The sequence below is a fragment of the Hyaena hyaena genome, unplaced genomic scaffold, assembly GCF_003009895.1.
Source record: "Hyaena hyaena isolate Hyena2069 unplaced genomic scaffold, ASM300989v1 scaffold_373, whole genome shotgun sequence".
Classification (NCBI taxonomy): Eukaryota; Metazoa; Chordata; class Mammalia; order Carnivora; family Hyaenidae; genus Hyaena; species Hyaena hyaena.
Window position 1 is genome coordinate 1,243,380 of NW_024081005.1, and position 17,379 is coordinate 1,260,758.

A 17,379-nucleotide genomic window follows, 5' to 3' on the forward strand; every position below is an offset into this window, starting at 1 on the left:
CTTTTTCACTTTCAAATATTTGTAGAATTTACTATGATCATAGGTATACTAATGGGAAAAGAAAAGTCTTTTAAGAATTTAAAAATATGTAGTCTGGGACACCTGAGTGGCTCAGTCGGATAAGTGTCCGACTTCGGCTGTGGTCATGACCTCACGGTCTATGGGTTCGAGTCCCACATCGGGCTCTGTTCTGACAGCCAGCTCAGAGCCTGGAGCCTGCTTCAGATTCTGTGTCTCCCTCTCTCTCTGACCCTCCCCTTCTCATGCTCTGTCTCTCTCCATCTCTCAAAAAAAAAAAATAAATAAATAAACTTAAAAAATTTTTAAATGAATAAAAAATAAATAATAAAAATATGTACTCCAATATTAAAGCTTATTTATATAATAATACCAATAAGTCAGAAATGGCTTCATACTTGTGGGATGCCTGGAAGGCTAAGTCAGTGAGCATCCAACTCTTGATTTCAGCTCAGGTCAGGATCCCAGGGTCCTGGGATCAAACCCAGTGTCTACCTCTGTTGACGTTCCTAGGCTCTATTGAGCCTGCTTAAGATTCTCTCTCCCCCTCTGCCCTTCCAACCTATTTGCTCTTTCCATCTCTCAAATAAAAAAAAGGAGAAGAAGAAATCTCTTGAAATGTCTAGAAATAGTACTTGAAATATCTAGCTGCCTTACTTACAAATTCACAAATTTTATTCAGTCCTCATTGAACTCTGTAAGTATCTTTCAGGTAACTTGAGTTGCCATGTACTATATATTTCGGATACTTCCTCCTCCATCTTTTTTGTTAAACCAGTGGAAAAGTATTTTGAACATCTATCTGAATAGAAGGCATATAGAATACAAATAGAAACTGGGCATGTTCACAGTACCGTCTAGTAATATGCATCAGTACACCATCTTTCTTCTTTCTGTTGCTCCTCACATCAGTAAGTTACTTTATATTAGTGGGGGTGGGGTGAGGGGCTGGGGGGAAGGCATCCCTGTTAAAAAAGAGTGGGCTAGTAAAGCCTCCCTTTCCAAAAGAATATTTACCTCTGTCCTTCTCAAATCTTGTACTCTAGCCAAACTGATCAGTGACATTTCTCTGGGACCCTTTCTGCCTTCTTTCTATCTCAGCTTTTGCTAATTTCTTTTGTTGCTGTATAACCAGCTCCATGATCTACTTATTAAAATCCTACCCCATTTCCTTGAAGTCTTCTTTATTTCTGGCAGGAAGAAGCCTCTCCTGTCTTACAGGCCTGATTCATGCCTTTGTAATGCAGCTATTTCGCTGAAAGTGTTAACATTTCTGTGTATCAGTCAGGCTAGATCTTTGCTCTTGTAACCTTATCTGATTCATCTCACAATTTCTGTGCAGCAGATTTCATATATATCATCTTGTTTTATTTCCTAAATTGCCTATTGAGAGACTTCGACAGGAAAGTTGTTCAGTCAACATTTTAAGGATGAAAAATTAATCAAATGAATGATTACTAACATCCCACTGGTGAATCCTTGAGTATAGAGAGCTTAATCTGTTGCTTCTAATTATGGAGATAAATACGTAAAAAAAAAAAAAATTGCACATTTATTCATTTATTGTGTGTGTGTGTGTATTCCATTAATTTTTACCTGGGAAATAACTTTATACACATATACACGTGCTTATTGGCCAAATAAATAATATAAATAACCTATCGTGTTAGTTCATACATTGGAAAAGAAAATGGCATTTTTATTCTTTGAATCAATACCTTTGACTTCTAACAGATACCCCTTAGGAACATTAAGAATATTGATCAGTTTTATAATTGAAGGCAAAAGCAATTTACATAAAGCAAACGGACTTTGTCTTCACAATGGTGCCAAAAGTTTACATTTAATACCTAACCTGACCTTATTCTCTTGTTTATTTTATTTTGTTGGTTTTGTTCTTTCGTAGTTTGTATTTGGTTCTAGTTGAAAATTAGGATACTTGTCTGTTATAGGATAAAAGTATTTTGGATACTTAGATGAAAATATTAAGCTAGGCATTCACTAATTCATGTACTTTATATCATATATATGCATATATATACAAACCTAATATATAAGGCTCTTCGCATCATTGTCCAGGGTCTTTTGGGGGCAGGGACCTTATAAATTAATTAGAAATACTGAATTACTTCTACTCTTATTGTCTATAACTAAGTTTGTAACTAAGTCTTGGTCAAAAAGAAACAATGAAATAGGAACATATATACTACAGAGCACTAGCAAACTTGCATTAATGCTTGGTGTTTAAAGGATAAAGTTAATTTACTCCAGAGAGCAAATGATTGCTGTTACTCCCTATGATTTAAAGTGCTTTATTTCTAGAACATGAAGTATCACATTTGTGTCATTTAAGGATTAATACATGTTGTATAAAAAAACTAATACTTATTTTGTAACATATTCATACAATCTGAAATCCATAGGTATTCATATGTTGGCAGATCATCTGTAATGTTCAAAAAGCTTCAATGTGTGTAAGAGCCATGCAGAGATGAATTGGAGGGGTTAGTTTACATAAATACCTTTCTGAGTGTGTTGTTTTCATCTATCACCACATCACACACGAACCATTTTGAACTAACAAATTATAACTGGCATTAAAAAGGTGTATTAATTTGCTGGTGCTGCTAAATTGGGACAATTGCTAAATTGGGACAAGGTCCCAAAGACTGGGTGGCTGAAGTAACAGAAATTTATTTCTCACCGGTCTGGAGGCTAGAAGTCTGAGATCAAGGTGTTAGCAGCATTGACTTCTTCTGAGACCTCTCTCTCTCCTTAGCTTGTAGGTGGCCAGCTTCTCCCTGTCTTCACATGAGCTTCCTTCTGAGTGCACACACACGTGCACATGTCTATATTCAAATTTCCTCTTATAAGGACACCAGTCATACTGAATTAGGACTTGTCCTAAAGGCCTCATGTTAATTATTTCTTAATTTAACAATTATATACTGAGGTACAAAGACGTAAGAGTTCGACATATAGATTTGGGAGTGGGATAGAGGGATACAATTCAGCCCATAACAGGAAGAGCTGCAGAAAGTGATGTGTGTGTGTATGTTTTCAAATGTTCAGACTGCTAAGTAAATGAAGTAATTTTATTAACAGACAATTAAGTAGCATGTTTATTGTCTTAATTTAGGAGATGTTTGTGAATGATCAACCTACTCAAAAAAAAAAAAAAGGCCTCATTGAAGTAAGAAAAAGCATATCCTAGTTCTGATGCAACAGTCCCTCAATTTATTTAACCAGCATTTATCAAGTACTGACTGAAGGCATTTTGCTGAAAGTGATATTAACTTGTAATGTTGAACAAGTCATGAACTGTTATTCCTCATCTGCAAAACAATGATTTAAAATTTCTTTACCTAATTCAATTCATGAGATTGCTTCATAAATAAGAAATAAATGAAAATCCTTTGAGAGCATAAGTGGGCTAAACAAGTCATTATTAACAGAATTTTTAAAAGCAAATAAAGGGGCGTCTTGGTGACTCCGTTGGTTAAGCTTCTGTCTGACTTCAGCTCAGGTCATGATCTCATGGTTCATGAGTTCAAGCCCCACATCAAATTTTCTGCTCTCAGAGAAGAGCCCACTTCAAATCCTCTGTTCCCCTCTCTGTCTCTCCTCTGCTCGTTCTCTCATTCTCTCTCTCAAAAATAAGTAAACTTTAAAAAAGTAAATCAATTTTCTTCTTCTTGCTGCTTTACCGTACAAATTACCATGAGTGTTTTATTCATTATAAATAAAAATGTGAACCACTTATTAGCTGAAAATTCTTACCCTAGCGAGCACTGTCAAATGCAGAAAGTCACCTGTGATATACAGAGAAACAGTGTCAGAAAACCTAAGTGTAAGGTTCAGCTCTTGTCTGTGCTAGCTGAGTAAACCTGTTCAAATCATTTAAACCCTGGAGATTCACTTACTTGTTTGTAACTGTAATATACTTATTTCACAGGCAATCATCTATGAGGAATAAATGTGATAATATCAGTGGCATGATAATCACATATTGAACCATGTGGTGGTAGTATCAGTCCCTTCTTTCATAAACTATAAATCACTATCAAAAGATGATGTAACATTACTTGAAATATAATATTAAAGTGACCAAGTAATCTATTAAAACTCTCAAATGTTAACATTTAAATTGGAACAAGCAGACAGTCTTAGTGCCTGAGCATGGTATGTTTATGTTAACATTATACTTTTCCAATAGATGTGCTACACAAAAGATGGAGCATGGTGTCTTCACCAGAAAGGGAGATCACCTTGGTGAACCTGAAAAAAGATGCAAAGTATGGCTTGGGTAAGTCACTGTGAGATTCTTAAAGGTTTGTAAGAATCATAGAGAAAAGGTCTATAGCAAAGCATTGGCATTGAGCACCGGTTGCCTACCTGTAGACCCTTCACCCCACCCACCTAGTCAGGAAGTGCAGAAGATAAAATGTTCACAAGCAAGTCTTCCGCCAAATTTAACAGCCCTATTTCACATGTGTTACCTATTTATTATATTTGCTATGAGAATCTTTACACTTCTGTGTATTGGACAGACTGATCATTAGTCACTGAAAACACCAGTATCATGAAAATCTTTTTTAAATGTGCCATTTCACAGGATTTCAAATTATTGGTGGGGAGAAGATGGGAAGACTGGATCTAGGTGTATTTATTAGTTCAATTACCCCTGGAGGACCAGCTGACTTGGATGGATGCTTAAAGCCAGGTACTTTACATATTAGGTAATTTCCTAAGTACTTAACTGACAGGCATGAATTTGCACAGATGATAAAAGTAGAACTTGGGCAAAACAAAAAGAAGGGGGCAGTGACATTTCTAAGATTTAGCATGAATTTCTCTTTATTTTTGAAACTACTGGATTGTCTATTTTTACAGGAGACCGTTTGATATCTGTGAATAGTGTGAGTCTGGAGGGGGTCAGCCACCATGCTGCAATTGAAATTTTGCAAAATGCACCTGAAGATGTGACACTTGTTATCTCTCAGCCAAAAGAAAAGATACCCAAAGGTAATGTTGTAGATGTGATCTGTTTCATTTTTCACAAGAACTTCAAATCATAGCCAAATAAATTGGATTTAAGTTCCTTATTTCCTTTCTGAAAATTTGGTATATGTCGTTCTGGTTTGTTTTAATATTATGCATTAGTGTAACTTTTCATTCATCACTTCTAATATTTCCTGTCTTGTTCATCTTTAGTAATATATGCAGAAAAATGAATTTGTTGTGCAAAATTGATGTCACTTAAGTAAATGTCTTAGTCCAAATTCAAAATTAAATTCTTTATCATTGTCTAATTCATATAATTGTATAATAGTTATCTATGAAGCCCCACCCTGAACAAGATTATAAAAAATAAAAGGATAAAAACATCAGAAATCTAAAAATAAGACCATGTCATTTTATCTCATAATTCCTGCCATTAGTAAGTTGTGGGAGAAAGGCCACTTGATGAAGATTAGATGACTTGAGTTTGAGCCGTGGTGGTTTTTCTTACTTTAAGGAGGAGACAGTGATCTTGGCTCTGCCTTGTCTACCTTGCACAGGGTTGCTAGGAGGCTCAAGTGGTGAGGCAGTGTTTGTGAAAGAGGCACACATACTAGGAGCACCTTGGTGGCTCAGTCAGTTAAGCATCTGGCTCTTGATTTTGGCTCAGGTCATGATCTCACAATTTGTGGGTTCAGGCCCCGGGTTGGGCTCTGTGCTGATGGTGCAGAGCCTGCTTGAGATTATCTCCCTCTCTCTCTCTGTCCTCTCTCTCTCTCAAAATAAATAAAAATAATTTTAAAAGGAAGAAAGAAAAAAGCACACATAGTATTTGCTGGGCAGTGGGAAGGGCTCCAAAGTCCAGGCTCATATTCTGTCTCTGCCACTTACCACCATGTACCTTGAGTAAATCAGCTGAACGTAGTAAGCCTTACTACACTTACATATCAAATGATGAACAGATAAATGCCTATCTTACAGATTTTGAAAGTTAAATGAGATAATACATTTAAAGAATTAGCATATTGCCTCATACCTATTAGGTACTTAAATGTGAATTTTAGGTGTCCTTATTTCTTTTTAAATTTATTCATTTATTTTGAGAGAGAGAATGTGCATGCACTCATGATTTGGGGAAGAAGAGGGAGAAAGAGAGGAAGAGAGAGCACAGAGGTGGGGCTGGAACTCACAAACCATTAGATCATGACCTGAGCTAAAATCAAGAGTCGATGCTTAACTGACTGAGCCACCCAGGCACACCTAGGTATCCTTATTAATAGTATTTTTCAAAAACATTGAAATGCTCATTACGTGCAAGTTACCTTCATCCAAAAGATACTGAGAAATATGTAAAAGAATAGTTAAGTATTAGCTAAGAAACAAGGTTAAATAGTGAATTTTAGGCATAATTTCAGACAATTATGATAAAAGAGAAGAAAAACATTTCATATAGTGTGTTATGGCATTAAAATTTCTTATATTTTATACAGATGAGTTATTTTGACTATGGTTTCTTATATTCACTAAATAATTTATATGTATATATAATGTATTATGTGTATATATATATATATTAAATATGTACATACGTAAATAATATTTTCAACAGATAGAACAAACACAACAGGTAGAAAACACCATCACTTCCCAAAGGAGCCTTATAATCTAATTGCAGCCTAGTCATCTTAGGTGAAGGAAAATGATTCCATTAGAAAATGTCGTAGCATACTTCTGAGTTTCAAGCAGCCAAAACCAAAAACAAAACAAACATTAGGTTCCTTTACTCACCATGTTTTATCAAAAGAAGCTTATGATTCAGAAGAAACTCATTTTTCTTCTAAATATTTAAAGCTCTAAGAGACTCCCATCTTAATTTTCTTTTCAATAGATATTTTATAGAAAACTCACTCATTTGTTCAACAAATATTTATTTTTTATTTTTTTAATGTTTATTTACTTTTGAGAGACAGAGCGTGAGTAGGGGAGGGACAGAGATAGAAGGACACAGAATCCAAAGCAGGTTCCAGGCTCTTGAGTTGTCAAACTCATGAACGTGAGATCATGACCTGAGCCAAGGTCAGATGCTTGACCAACTGAGCCATCCAGGCCCCCCTCAAAAAATATTTATTGAATGCCTGTGGTGTACAAGACACAGACACTGTACCCTCATGGGACTTACACTTTATCAGGGGAGACAGATATTGAAATTTTGGACTAACCAAACAAATAAATGTTTCATTGTAAGTATGATAAATGTTAGGAAAAAGTCCAAGGTGCCAAGAGAGCATTTAGCAGAAAAACTACCTAATGTAGGGAATCAATAAAGCTTTTTTTCCAGCAGACTTTCCTGTGGTTATTTTATTTTTCACCTATTCATTCTCAATAAAAGTTAAAAGCATAATGTTAAAGTATAGTTCTCTGAAACAGTTTCTTCAAAAAGCTAGATTACTCTTACCATCATGTGTAGCTATAGTGTAATATAACTTAAAGTAATCTCAAGGAACATAGAACATTACTGCTATGTACCTTAGACTGTCCCTTTCAAGTATCAACCACCATGGAGGAAGTTTTATTTGTCTTTGTGTTTGCTAATTCCTTAAAATTATAGAATACATACTAGTTTGTTAAAGTAAATCCAATTTATACAGAAATCTATGAAGTAAAAGTCTCCTTACCCCATTTTCTAGGGAAATTTGTGATGTCTATGTCCCTTTCTTTATATTATAGATAAGTTATTGAAAAAAAAAAAGCATGTACACACACACACTTTTTTAACTAAAAATACAATTTTTTATAATTTAAATATCAGTTTGTAACTTATACACTATATTCTGAACATCTGTGAATATATACCTTTTTCATATGGCATTATATTTCATGTCATGGGTGTATCAAAATTTAATGTTTTTATATTGTACATCTAAGTTAGCTATAATCCTTTTATAAACGTTGCTTCAACAAATATACTTGTATACACGCCGTTGGAAAATGCACATTTTTCTAGAAGTTAGATACCTAGAAGTGGATTGAGTATACACATTTAAATTTTCAACAGAGTGTTATCAGTTTGCCTAAGTTTTATTGATGTGTAGTCAGCCAAGCAAATGTGACAGTGTTCTTCTAACTCCATCAGTGGTATGAGAGATTATCAGTCATTCTCATTTTTGTCAGCCACAAACAGGTAGAAAACTGCATTAAATTGCATATCCTTGAGCAACAGTGAGAATGTCGTTTTACATATTTATTAATTATTTGTATTTTACTCTGAATTTCCAGTCTACAGGGGCACATGGGTGGCTCAGTTAAGCGTCAGACATTAGTTCAGATCATGATCTCATGCTTCATGGGTTCGTCAGGCTCTGTGCTGACAGCTCAGAGCCTGAAGCCTGCTTCAGATTCTGTGTTTCCCTCTCTCTCTGCCCTCCGCTGCTCACACTCTGTCTCTCTCTGTCTCTCAAAATTTAATAAATGTTTAAAAAAATGAATTTCCAGTCTACATATAATTATTTGGAGTCCAAAAATTGCAGTCTGGAAGAACAATATAAAACAAGTAAATAAACCATTAAATAAGGATTAAAGAGTTTGGGTATACGCATTAATTTTAGTTAGGGAATCAAAAAGGTCTTCACAGAGGAGTCTCATTTGAAGTAGGTCTCAGAGAATGGAAATGAGTAGTTAAGGCAAAGGGGATATGCATTTTTATACGAGATACAGCAAGAGTGAGCAAAAGAAGGGGCAAAGGAATCTGAAAGCATCTGCTACACTTTTTGGGTCCTTATTTTGGTTCCAGACCCAGGATCAGGTGTTGTGGATGTAATATCCTGTGTAAAATCCTCCCACAATCATTAAGAAACATTCTGCAGGTTTCTAAGTCCAGGCATGTGTGTCACTAACCTATTATTCTCCTTGATGGATTTTGACTTCTAGTGCCTTCTACTCCTGTGCACATTGCCAATGGCATGAAAAACTGCCTGAAGAAGGCTTCCTACATGCAAGACAGTACTGTAGATTCTTCTGAGGATCACCACTGGCCACGTGGTGCCCCAAAGCACATCTCAGAGAGCTCTTGCGGGCTGCCTGGGGGCCTGCGCGAAGGAAGCCTGAGTTCTCAGGATTCCAGGACTGAGAGTGCCAGCTTGTCCCAGAGCCAGGTCAATGGTTTCTTTGCCAGCCCTACAGGTGACCGAACCTGGCAGGAATCACAGCACGCCAGCCCTTCCCCTTCTGTGATATCCAAAACCACTGAGAAAAAGAGGGCTTCTGCTGACAGCAACGGAAGCAAGACTAAAAAACCAGGCATTTCTGATGCAACAGATTACTCCGACCGTGGAGATTCAGACATGGATGAAACTACTTATTCGAGCACTCAGGATCATCAAACATCAAAAAAGGCATAGTTCAATTTAAATCTCTATGGGTTTTTGGAGGGTTTTTTTGTGTTTTTAAACTTAATAAAGCAAACAACAGCAAATATACTACAGAGCAGAATAATCTACTCTAAACTGCTTTTATTGTTCTGGAAAGGAGGAATAGTTTAAATATTGTTACTAACTGCTATTGCATTTGATGCTAACTTTCAGACAAATTAGCAGCTTTGAATACTAACTCTAAAATGGCTATTATTCTTGGAACTTGCTACCTGATAACAGAAAGGAATGAATAATCAGGTTATAAGTAAATTTTACAAGTTGTTTATCTATTGCATACTTAATGTTTCTATTAGTAAGATAATTTAATATCTGAAAATTCTGTTCTTAAATAGCTCACATGATGATGGGCAGTTGACTTTACTGTTGATAGTCCGAATTCTTTAGAAGTCCTGAATGTATGAAAATAATAATAACAACATACAAAATTGCTCATGTCCTAGAAATGACATAAACTTAAACTCACATTCATAAGCAGATTCAGAAAAGACCCCATAAGCTCTTTGTTCCCTGAGGAACCAACAACATTCCTCACAAGAGGGTAATGCCCTTACAAATAGGGCTTAGCTATTGTTTATACTGGATTTGTAAATATAAGATAAATAAACATGAAGCCTACTCTTCTTAGAGGTCCAAGTTAAAAGCTGCTGCTTGATATATATTGATTTTTAAAGGAAATAGAAATACTTTCTACATTCAGGAGCATAAAAAGCATTGGGCAAGGATTATGCAAAAGCTGGATTTGAGCTGGGTTCTGAGCTTCCCTCTGCCCTAACTAGCTTTTTGACCTGAAGCAAGCCCTTTAATCTCTAGACCTCAATTTCCTCAACCATAAAATATGAAAGCAGTGGATTAGATGATCTCTAAGATGTCTTCCAGCCCTCCTGATCTTTGAATTTACTCTATTCTTTAATATCTTGATTCTTCTTAATTTTTCCATAAAGCACATATTGATCTTCCAGTAGTAATTCATTCTGACTCTAACAAGAAATCCTTTTGTTTGTTTTTCTTTGTTAAGGAATCCTCCTCCTCAATGAATACATCCAACAAAATGAATTTTAAAACTTTTCCTTCATCACCTCCTAAACCTGGAGATATCTTTGAGGTTGAACTGGCTAAAAATGATAACAGCTTGGGGATAAGTGTCACGGTACTGTTTGACAAGGTTTTCAAATGTTTTCTCTTCTCCATTTCCAGCAGCCTTTTGTATGCCAAAATTATAAATTTAATTATTTTGCTTCAAAAAGGAAACCTGTCAAATACTTCCAAAATTAAAAACTGAGTTGTATCTTAAAACTTTTTTTAAAAACACTTTTGTGCGAGGCACTTTCTCCTGTGGTTTAAAAGAAATTAGACTGATTTACCTGCTCAAACCTCTTACATTTCATAATGCTTAATCTGAATACAAAACTTCAAAAATATAAAATTAGTAAGTATGTTTTACATGCATTTGACACTTCTGCATGGAAAAAATACAGTTTAACCCACATGATGAGTAAATTCTAATGTATATGCCCTTTCTCTCCATAATATATCTTAATTTGTAAACATGATTAGTATATTAAAATTAGAGGTTCCCAAGGAACATAGGTCTTTTAAGGTAGTTAAAATATGAGCACAGGCTATTTGATGAAAATCCTTGAGACTTATATTAATTCTAACGTGTAACATTATCATTTATGACATTTAAAGGATATTGTCACTTAGGAAAAGCCATTTAGAAACATGGTAGAAATATCACTATTAACATAGTGCTATTAGAAAACCTAATTTTTTAGCACTTTTAAAAATATCATAATCATAATGTCATGATTTAAAAATATCATGCCTCTTGTCCTTAACTTCTTTAGAATTTTATTATCTTCCTGTTGTGAAGGGAAAGAAAAGCTGTATATCCACAAAATATGGAATCTACTCAATACATCTCAACTACATTATAACGAAACTTACCTACCAAAGCCTTTTAAAATGAAAAAAATAAAAGTTTTCCTTAATTTGCAAGTTTCAGTTTAGCAGATATGATCTGAAGCAAATTATTCTATTTGCCATTTTTCTGACAGTCATGTTCTACTAATTTTGCATAGATGAATTTTGCTTCCTGCTTGCTCATAACGCATGGTGTAGACTTAAAAAGGGAGAGCATTTCATATAGTCAAGATCTGACATGATATTTTCTGAATAAAGAGTTTTTCTAAAATGTAACAGCTTTACATTTGGAAAACTTGGCTAGCAGTATTCTTGGGTTTTGAATTAATTGCATGTGCTGATGTGGGACTGCTGCTTTGGCTGATGGATTAATGCTGTCTAGGCCTCAGATTTGAAAGATGGAGTGCGAAATTTTTCATATTACAAAATGTTATTTTCTTTTTCTTTTTCCATTTAGGGGGGCGTGAATACCAGTGTCAGACATGGTGGCATTTATGTGAAAGCTGTTATTCCCAAGGGAGCAGCCGAGTCCGATGGTAGAATTCACAAAGGTAGAGTGTTTGTGTGTGTATAGGAATTACACATAGGATTACCACTTCAACAAATAAATTAGAAATTAAGAAATTCATAGAGACCTTCAAATATTCATAACATAAAAACATATGCAATTATTTTAAGACTAAAGCATTATAAAAAAACTCCTTGATGTCACTCCAAAACTCTTAACAGTATTTTAGTTCATGTTTTGTACTTTCTGAGAAGCAAATTGTGCTAGAAAATGAGAAAGAAATAGTGCCTTGTAAAACACAGACATCTACATTTTTAATAAAAATTAACTAGGTTAGTGCCCTCCAATCTCTACATTTGTAGTCATTTTATTTAAATTGACTGTATAATATATACAATATTCTAAATTGTATTTAAGATTAGTCATAGAATTTAGAAAGAAAGTAAACACATATTAAACAAACTCTGTGACACAATTTTGTCCAGAATTTATCTGAGTCTGTCCTCAAATTAATACAAAACAAGACCACAAGATACTAGAAAACGTATAGAATCTTTATTTTATCATTTGCTTTTTTCAAAACTACTGCCTAATTTATAGGTGATCGTGTTCTTGCTGTTAACGGAGTTAGTCTGGAAGGAGCTACCCATAAGCAAGCTGTGGAAACACTGAGAAATACAGGACAGGTAATAGCTCATTATACCAACCATTTAAGATAGCTTAGAAGAACGTAATAATTTGTGAATAATATCCATCTCACTAAGGTCTCCAAACTTATTAGTTAAGAAACCAAGCCTGATTCTTGTAAACGTCCTGGTATTTTTTTTCCCCTCAAATTGGGAAACAAGTATTATGACAAGAAGAATTTCACTGAGGAAACTTGGCTTTCTCTATGACATTTAGCCATAATATTACCAGATCTGACAGGACGAAGGGTGGAGATTGCATTTTTTTTTTAATTTTTTGTCAACATCTACAAATATCTAGTGATTTTCACTTATCTAGTCATTTTTCAGCCCAAAGCTAAATTATATTCTAAAGTTTACCAAATTATTTACAATGGTCTATGTATTATAGTATAGTGGTATTTTTATTCTAGTGCCCAAGTTTCCTATAACATGTTTATGTTATTTCTATAAGAGAAATTTTTCTTAATTATTTTTTACACAGAAAATAAGAAAAACTGTGAAATTTTCAATCCCTTGCTTTGCTTTTCTATGTTTTCCTCCATCTACCTATATGTTGGTGGACCAGGTAGTTACTTTAAATGATTTTATACCTTCAAACATCCAAAGTCCTGAAAACTTAACCTATTTTCTTATAATTCTTCTTAATGAAATGCTATACCATTTGTCCAGGTGGTTCATCTGTTATTAGAAAAGGGACAGTCTTCAGCATCCAAAGAACATGTACCCATGTCACCACAGTGCACCTTTCCAGATCCAGATGCCCAAGGTCAAGCCCCAGAAAAAATGAAGAAAATGACTCATGTCAAAGACTACAGCTTTGTCACTGAAGGTCAGGCCTTGGGAGACTGTCATCTCACCTTTAACTTATTCTTGACTTTCTCAAAATTTGATTTTTGTATGTTGGATGGTAATTCATGCCTGAGTCTCTCTAATTATTCTTGTCAAGTATAAATAATCTGATGGAGCACTATACCAATTTTTTAAGGACCTATATTTGCACCTGTTAAAGTCTGAAAGACCTCAGGTAATGAAGTCATGCATGGAACAACTTATGGTCACTTAATAGTGTTTTTGAATAGTTACAAAATTGAAATGAAATTCTTCAAGGGAAAAAGTAAATAAAAATAATTGCGGAGAATGGCTTCAAACCCATTTGAAACCTTGACCCATTACATTTTCTATATTTTTGTTTAATTCTGTGGACTTGTCAAGCTAACCCTGGGTAGAAATTCACCATATAATTCCCAGATTCTCATCTTTCTTACAAACTTTTCAAGCTCTTGCACATACTACTACTTGATAGTAAAATAAGAAATTAAGAATGGGGTTGCCTGGGTGGCTCAGTTGGTTAAGCATCCAACTCTTGAACTTAGCTCAAGTCATAATCTTATGGTTTGGGAGTTTGAGCCCTGCATCCGGCTCCACGCTACCAGCAGGGAGGCTGCCTGGGATTCTCTCTCTCTACTTCTCTCTCTGCCCCTCACCCACTCTCACTTTCAAAATACATAAATAAAGTTTTAAAAAAATAAGAAAATTCCTAGCAGTGCTAGGGATACAGGAGTGCTGATGCATAGGGGCACATGTACCCCAATGTTCATAGCAGCACTTTCAACAATAGCCAAATCATGGAAAGAGCCTAAATGTCCATCAACTGATGAATGGATCAAGAAGATGGGGTTTATCTATACAAAGGGGTACTACATGGCAATGAGAAAGAATGAAATCTGACCATTTGTAGCAATGTGGATGGAACTCAAGGGTGTTATGCTAAGTGAAATAAGTCAGGCAGAGAAGGACAAATACCATATGTTTTCACTCATATATGGATCTTGAGAAACTTAACAGAATACTGTGGGGGAGAGGGAGGGAGACAAACCATAAGAGACTCTTAAATACTAACAACAAACTGAGGGCTGATGGGGTTGGGGGAGAGGTGGAAATGGGTGATGTGAATGAAGGAGGGCACTTGTTGGATGAGCACTGAGTGTTATACAGAAACCAACTTTACAATAAACTATAAAAAATAAAATAAATAAATAAATAAGAAAATTAAAAATGATGTAGTACTGAGCTTTTCATAAGGCTAAGTGTTCATAATACAAAGTATCCTTTATTCTGAGATCTCCATCAAGCTCATTTTAAGGGGCATAAATGTCCTTTATAAATGATGGTGGTATATAGTTATTGTTTTATCTTTTATTTTAAATCTTTATTTGATTACCAAATGTCAGTACCTCTGAATTAGTCACTAAAATAAGAAAAAATAATCCAGCCTGTATAATTTTATCTGATTATGAAAATAAAATTACTTTACCTTTTTATACTGTCTTGTATTCTGTATTTCTTCCATCATTCCTTCTTTAAATATGTTTTTTCACTCTTATTGTTCTTTCAGCTTCTTTTGTAGACCGAAATTTTTTTATTATGCCATTTCAATTTACTAGTTTAAATTATACCTCACTGAAACACTAGAATGTCAGCTTACTTTCCCCTTTCTATAATCATTGAAAACACATGGAATTAAAACATAATTTTATTTTCAGAACCCTGATATCCAAACTCTTTCTATCAAAAGCTCTTCTGTTCAAGTAGTTTATTCAGCTTAGTTTATTAAGTTTTCTTAATGATAGAGAGTATGAAATAAGATTTGAATAATGAATAAAAGTATATATAGTAAGTGCCTATAAAGCTGTCAATATTCTGAGAAGATGGGCTTTTTAAAATGTGTCTAAAAGTATATACGTTTGTATGCTCATATGTGTACACAGCATAAGAATATTTAATTTTTTATGTCTTTTTTTTTTCTCCAGAGAATACATTTGAGGTAAAATTGTTTAAAAATAGCTCAGGCCTAGGGTTCAGTTTTTCTCGAGAAGACAATCTTATTCCTGAACAAATGAATGCCAGCATAGTAAGAGTTAAAAAGCTCTTTCCTGGACAGCCAGCAGCAGAAAGTGGAAAAATTGAAGTGGGAGATGTTATCTTGAAAGTGAATGGAGCCTCTTTGAAAGGACTGTCTCAGCAGGTAAGCCCCCAGGTGTGAGTATAACACTTAATAATGAGATACATTAGCCTTTCATAATGATTTCATAGTGCTGTCTTAACTCTGTCTTCATTTGTCATTCATGGTGCCCCTAGGAAGTTATCTCTGCTCTCAGGGGAACATCCCCAGAAGTATCCTTGCTTCTCTGTAGACCTCCACCTGGTGTGCTACCGGAAATTGACCCTGCTCTTTTGGTGAGAACTATGGAAAGTAATTCATATTTTTATAGAATAGCAACTGAGTGATTAACTTACCTGTCATGGTTTCATCACTGGTTGATTCTCCCGGGTTTCATCCTACTTTATTCTTTAGCTAGTAGTGTCTTGTGTGTGCCACGTAATCTCTGAGTGCATTCTGCATTTGTAATATAAAGTAATTCAATTCACTTTCTCATCTCTTCTTTCCACTTCTAAAGTTCTAGCATTTTAGGAGTTTGTTTTCTAAGCATAAATAGGAAAAGATATAAAATAATGGTTATAGGAGCACCTGAGTGGATCAGTCGGTTAAGCATCCGACTCATGATTTTGGCTTAGGTCATGATCTCATGGGTTCATGGGTTCATGGGTCCGAGCCCCACGTTGGGCTCTGTGCAGAGCCTGCTTGTGATTCTCTCTCTCCATCTCTCTCTGTCCCTCTCCTGCTCACATTCTCTGCCTCTCTCTCTCAAAATAAATAAATAAACCTAAATTTAGAAAGTAAATAAATTTAAAAATAAAGTAATGGTTAAAAAATCCTTTTGTCCATTTCTCTATTCCACCAAACTTAGAACCATAGTTCTCATTCTGCTTAGTTTAAATAATAAAAAGTATTTGAGCGGCAACAGGGTGGCTCAGATGGTTAGGTGTCCAACTTCAACTCAGGTCATGATCTTGCAGTTTGTGGGTTCAAACCCAGCATCAGGCTCTGCACTGACAGTGTGAATCCTGCTTGGGATTCTCTCAGAGCAAGCAATATGTTTGTCCATTTCCCTTTCTTATGTCAGGGAATAGCTAAAGGATCCAAAATCTATTTTGATGGTTATTTATAAATTACATGCCAATAGGCAGGAATCCATACATAGATGGATAATAATACTAATATAATAGAAGAAAGACAACTTTTGTCCTGTCTACTTTAAACCATGTTCCATTTCCAATAAACACGACTCATGAGTATGAAAGGCGTCAGTTTCTGGCCCCAGAAACTTTGGCCTTTATGTCAAGCAGAGGGGTTATAGGATATTAATAGGAAAGTATCATTTCTGGAAGGTCTATTATAAGCAGCATTTTATGAGACTGCATTGATTTTTGGCACCAGATAGGAAGAACTGAGTAGAACTATCCTCCTAATGAGTATATAAATTGATACAATCTTTCTAGAAAGCAATTTTGAAATATTTTGCAAGGCCTTTAAAGCATCTGATGTGCTGATTATTATATAGGAAATTACAAGGAAATAATGAGAAACTTGGGTGACAATGTACATAGAAAGAAGCCCTAGATTTCTGTTATAGTAGAAAGTAAGAAACAACTCTACATTTTGAAAAAAATAAAAGGTATAGCCATCTGTGGAATCATTACATAGTTTTATGCAGTTTTTTTCAAAGCATTTTAAAGACCTCAGAAAAAACTTGTGATAGAAACCTAAACTTCAGGGGCGCCTGGGTGGCTCAGTCAGTTGAGCGTCCAACTTCAGCTCAGGTCATGATCTTACAGTTCGTGAGTTCCAGCCCCGCGTCGGGCTCTGTGCTGACAGCTAGCTCAGAAGAACCTGGAGCCTGCTTCAGAT

General features: G+C 35.0%; 1 protein-coding gene across 8 annotated transcripts in view; it reads left to right on the top strand.

The window, feature by feature from the left end:
• Nucleotides 1-17,379, top strand: part of PTPN13 (protein tyrosine phosphatase non-receptor type 13) — a 201,843-nt gene that overhangs the window by 149,113 nt on the left and 35,351 nt on the right. For 5 of the 8 annotated variants that reach the window (XM_039250548.1, XM_039250552.1, XM_039250550.1 and 2 more), the window contains 10 exons: nt 4,235-4,324; nt 4,634-4,741; nt 4,912-5,043; nt 8,947-9,410; nt 10,465-10,611; nt 11,830-11,923; nt 12,481-12,566; nt 13,239-13,398; nt 15,380-15,594; nt 15,708-15,806. In XM_039250548.1, coding sequence (XP_039106479.1) covers nt 4,235-4,324; nt 4,634-4,741; nt 4,912-5,043; nt 8,947-9,410; nt 10,465-10,611; nt 11,830-11,923; nt 12,481-12,566; nt 13,239-13,398; nt 15,380-15,594; nt 15,708-15,806 — 1,595 coding nt within the window. The remainder of the gene's footprint in view (nt 1-4,234; nt 4,325-4,633; nt 4,742-4,911; nt 5,044-8,946; nt 9,411-10,464; nt 10,612-11,829; nt 11,924-12,480; nt 12,567-13,238; nt 13,399-15,379; nt 15,595-15,707; nt 15,807-17,379) is intronic. The other 3 variants (XM_039250549.1, XM_039250551.1, XM_039250556.1) reach the window with 1 other exon arrangement.